Source organism: Dufourea novaeangliae, unplaced genomic scaffold, assembly GCF_001272555.1.
Source record: "Dufourea novaeangliae isolate 0120121106 unplaced genomic scaffold, ASM127255v1 scaffold6, whole genome shotgun sequence".
Lineage (NCBI taxonomy): Eukaryota > Metazoa > Arthropoda > Insecta > Hymenoptera > Halictidae > Dufourea > Dufourea novaeangliae.
This window is the reverse complement of record NW_015373900.1, coordinates 1103115-1108171: the sequence shown is the minus strand read 5'-3', so window position 1 is coordinate 1108171 and position 5057 is coordinate 1103115. Positions and strand designations below refer to the sequence as shown.

The following is a 5057-nucleotide window of genomic DNA, read 5'->3' as shown; positions in this document are numbered from 1 at the left end:
ATAAATTGATGGTTGTCGAATGCCTGCAACAAACAATGGGTTAGTAACAAGAGAAAGGACGAGTATGAGACGCGCGACCACCCTCCGCGACGGTTCACGACAAAGTGAGGAAGCAAGCACAGACCTGCACGGGATGGTACGACCTTGGTACACGGCGTACACGGCTAAGTCAATAAACTGGGTGACGCAACTCACTAGCGCGTTGGATCGACGGAGAGCACCGATACTCGGCACGCTCTACCGTACTCTCTCGCTCGCACACCTCCCTCCCATAGACCACCGAAATTCCTCGGCACCCGTCAACACCGACGGAGAGCACCGATACCGCGGCTCGCTCTACCGCTCTCGCTCGCACGCCGTGACGTCACCCGATTCCCGGAAGCTGCGAGATGGTTCATTACGGTAAGGCATTCAAAAAAATTTGGCTTACAAATTGTAAGCCACCGACCAAAAGGTAGATTCGATAGACTATTTATGAAGCTACATCTATTCTGAATTTATCTGTTACAAATATACAAATTTAAGGCAAGATATAAAAACGAATAAAACAAGAACATGTAAAAAGTAACATTAATAAAATGTCCATTAACGATGCATTAGAATAAATTGTTTTGTAGTTAAGTGAAAAAATATATACTATTCCCGTCAAATCATATACATATACGCAATATGAATGGAATATACAACACTTCATTTGTGCTAATAATACTCAGAATCCATGCTTTATCGGTCACGTCGGGTATTGACACTAAAATGGTAAGGGGGCTTCTGACGCCCTCGAAGCATGGGACAGAAAATTACATTGCATGTTAGGTCTATTATTATATCTCGTCTGTGATTGAAGTGTATTCCGTGTATTCAGATTGAGTTACATGAGAAGCTCGGAAGGTGCTGGTATCGTGTAAATCACATTTTCAGTGTCGCATAACCTTAACTTCTATCTGGACATGTGTGTAAAACTGAAACATCCGTAGGAATTACTTGTTTTGTAAATATAACTTATTTAAGCCATAAAACAATTCCAAGGGAAAATTGAAAATGGCAAATGAAACGGAAGACACGGTAAGTCATAAGACACATCGGGAACGCAATGCCGGCCGTAAAGCCGAGAAGAAGAAAGCGAAAAAGGAACACGTTCAGGAGCTGACAGACAAACAGAGGAACCCAAAAGCGTTCACTTTTCATTCCGCGATTAAAGCAGAAAGACGGTTCAGGCGTAAACAGGATATAGAAACGAAAAAACAGCACATACCTTTAATTGATCGAACTCCCCTCGAACCACCGCCGGTTTTGGTCGCCGTCGTTGGTCCACCAAAAGTGGGAAAGTCTTTGGTAATTCAGTGTCTGATCAAAAGTTATGTAAAACAACCATTGACGAACATACTTGGTCCAGTTACAGTTGTTTCTAGCAAGAAAAGAAGGATTACTTTTATGGAGTGTAATAATGACATTAACAGTATGATAGATATAGCTAAAGTAGCAGATTTGGTACTGTTGCTAATAGACGGTTCGTTTGGCTTTGAAATGGAAATCTTTGAGTTTTTAAATATATGTCAAGTTCATGGTATGCCCAGGATTATGGGAGTTTTGACTCACTTGGATTTGATCAAAAATGCGAAACTATTAAAGAGAACCAAAAAAACTTTGAAACAACGTTTCTGGACTGAAGTATACGCTGGAGCAAAATTATTTTATCTATCTGGTTTACTTCACGGAGAATATTTACGTACAGAGGTTAAAAACTTAGCTAGGTTTATATCCGTAATGAAGTTCAGGCCGTTAACTTGGCGTAGTACACATCCATATATTCTGGCTGACAGAATAGAAGACTTAACTCCTCCAGAATGGATTAGGCAGAATCCAAAAAGCGACAGAACCATCAGTTTGTATGGGTGTGTAAACTTTACTACGTATAATCGTGTCTAATGTGTTATAAGTTGATGGTCATTTTATATTTGTACTTACAGGTATGTGAGAGGAGTTCCTCTGAACAAGGAAACTTCCATACATATTCCAGGATGCGGTGATCTCAAAATTAAGGATGTCAGTTTCTTGCCAGACCCTTGTCCTTTGCCCGGGGAACTGAAAAAGCGTGCATTAGTAGAGAAGGAACGTCTAATTTATGCACCTTTTTCTGGTGTCGGTGGAATAGTTTACGACAAGGACGCTGTTTACGTAGAATTAGGCGGCAGTCATTCTCACAAAGAAGAAGATACTGGTCTGGTCGGAGCTCTGATGGATACACGAGAAACTTTAGATCAGAAACTGCAACGTAGCGAGCTGCAGGTCTTCAGTAATACCGCTCCGATAAAGTCGGAAGATGTGAAAGCGAATTTTGGCGATTATGTTGGACAAACTATAATCGACAATGGCAGAGTTAGAAGAAAGGTTGTGTTTACCGATTCCGAAGAATTAGTAACACCATCAAATGATACATTCGATGATAGCGACCATGAAAGCGATGATGAAGAATCGGAGCATGAACGAGAAAAGGAAGAGAAAGAAAATGAGAAGGAAACCGATAGCGAAGATGAAATGACACGGAATACGAAGGGTATAAAGAGAAAAAAGAAAAGTAGCAAACTAGGAGTCAAACGTAAAAGGAATAATTCGACAGGTAACTTAGACTCGGATGACGAAGACATCGATATGACGGAACGAAACTCTACGGATTCTACCAAACCCGGAGCTTTAAATGTATCCAATAATACAGAAATTTACCATTCGACAAGCAAGGAATCTGACATAAAGATAAAGCACAAGATAACCGAAGCGCTTAGTCTACTGAATTCGTATACAAGCAAAAAGAAGGATTCGAATAGCGAGAGCGAGAGTTTCGACGAGCTCAGCGACGAAGATTCGCGCGTTAAACTCGAGAAAGATAACGAAGAGGAAGAAATTGATTTTTCGCAGGAATCTTCGTCCCAAGAAGATGAAGATGATAATGAAAACGAGGAAAATGATTATAAGATCTCTGGTGCAGGTGACGGGATCGAAGACGAGGAAGATGTCGAAGACGAATTTAAATGGAAGTCGAATTTAACCGAAAAAGCTAAGAACGCTTTCGAAGTTCGTCAGCGAACCAACAAGAACTTAATGAAATTGGTGTACGGAACGTTCGATAAAAGGTACCTCGTGCAAGAAACTGGAAACGATAAAGGGAAAGAAGCCGAGGACCACGGTAACGAAATCGGCGGAATTTTCCACATGGTCCAAGAGCAAGAAAAACATAAAATCCAAGAGCGAGAACTGCAGAATCAGGAAGAATCCGTATTCTTCCCTGGGGCACCGCAAGATTGGTTAAAAGAGGACAACAAGTTGCTCGTAACGAATCGTTTCGTGACAGGAAAATGGAAAGAATCGGAGGATGCTGAAGAGCTTCTGAAATTGGATGACATGAACGACGAGGACATGTACGGAGATTTCGAGGACTTAGAAACTGGGGAGAAGCACCAATCGGAGGCGCCGAAGGAGTCGACGACAGATGAAATGGAAGAGAAGAGGAAACTTATTGATAGGAAGAAAAAATTGAAGGAACAGTTCGATATGGAATACGACAACGGCGAAGGTAAAACGTATTATGACGAATTGAAGCAGGAGGTCGAGAAGCAAGCGAGCCTGAACAAATCAGAATTTGAAGGAGTGGCAGACGACATTAGGGTCCAGTTGGAGGGCTACCGTCCGGGAATGTACGTACGTGTTGAGATAGAAACCGTGCCTTGCGAGCTGGTCACTCATTTGGACCCTACATACCCGTTGATCATCGGAGGACTTTTACACGGTGAAGAAAACATCGGATACGTGCAGACGAGAATCAAAAAGCACCGATGGTACGCGAAAATTCTGAAGAGTAGAGACCCATTGATACTTTCCGTGGGCTGGAGACGATTCCAGTCGCTGCCGATTTTCTCCAAGTTGGAAGACAACTTGAGAAGCAGAATGTTGAAGTACACACCGGAACATGTCGCTTGCATGGCACATTTTTGGGGTCCTATTACACCGCAGAATACTGGAGTTTTAGCCGTTCAAGACGTTGCTAGCAGAGCGCCGGGATTCAGAATAGCCGCGACCGGTTCTATCGTCGAGATAGACAAGAGCACGCAGATCGTTAAGAAGTTGAAATTAACCGGCGTCCCTATGAAAATATATAAAAAGACTGCGTTCGTCAAAGATATGTTCAACACCAGCCTCGAAGTGGCAAAGTTCGAGGGGGCCAAGATAAAGACGGTTTCCGGTATACGTGGTCAAATAAAGAAAGCAGTTTCGAAGCCAGAGGGTTGCTTCCGTGCGACCTTCGAGGATAAAATACTTCTGAGCGACATCGTTTTTTGTCGCACTTGGTACAATGTCGACGTCCCGAAATTCTATAACCCCGTAACTTCGTTGTTATTGCCACCTGAAGAAAAAAATCATTGGTTGGGAATGAAAACAATTGGACAGCTGAAGAGGGAAAAAAGCATTCGTATGCCCGCCAAAACGGATTCCATGTACACGAACGTCGAACGGGAACCAAAGGTGTTCAGACCACTGTCTATTCCACGAAGTTTGCAGAAGGATCTTCCGTATCGCGATAAGCCAAAAGTAATGCAAACTGCTGGAAATCGCAAGCTGAAAGACGGCAGGGTAGCCGTGGTGCGCGAACCGAAAGAGGAAAAAGTGGCAAGACTTATGGAAATGATCAGAACTAATTACGCTCACAAACAGAAACAACTGAAGGAGGCTATGACGAAACGAATTGAAACGCACCAGGCCCAGATCGCCGTGGAAGAAGCACGAAAACTGAAAAGACAGAAGGAACTGAAGAAACACGTGTTCAGAGAACTTAGTAAGTTGGAGAAAAAGAAGAAACGGTAATATAATTGCTAGACATGACGAAATGCATTATATTTTTGCATTGTTCTCGATTGATAACGGAATTTTAGAGCTTTTCGTTCACGCATCATTTCCCATGTATGATCTGTATTATATTATGTATGTTTATGTATGTAAAATAAATTGTTTTATATTTACAAAAACACTGTTGCACCGTTATCGAAGTAACGGAACTTGTCAAAATA

At 42.2% G+C, this 5057-nt stretch overlaps 1 protein-coding gene across 1 annotated transcript; it reads left to right on the top strand.

The window, feature by feature from the left end:
• The first annotated feature begins 863 nt into the window (after positions 1-863).
• LOC107193479 (ribosome biogenesis protein BMS1 homolog) lies at positions 864-5004 on the top strand. The gene is made up of 2 exons (XM_015582929.1): positions 864-1892; positions 1968-5004. The coding sequence occupies exons 1-2, from the start codon at positions 1039-1041 to the stop codon at positions 4852-4854; spliced, it is 3741 nt and encodes a 1246-aa protein (XP_015438415.1). The 5' UTR covers positions 864-1038; the 3' UTR covers positions 4855-5004.
• The last annotated feature ends 53 nt before the right edge of the window (positions 5005-5057 follow it).

What these genes read in the sequence shown, in the direction of transcription:
- LOC107193479 (XM_015582929.1), top strand. Translation starts at nt 1,039, where the DNA reads ATGGCAAATGAAACGGAAGACACGGTAAGTCATAAGACACATCGGGAA. An exon ending in AGAACCATCAGTTTGTATGG is followed by an intron (nt 1,893 to 1,967) that starts GTGTGTAAACTT and finishes TTGTACTTACAG; the next exon opens with GTATGTGAGAGGAGTTCCTC.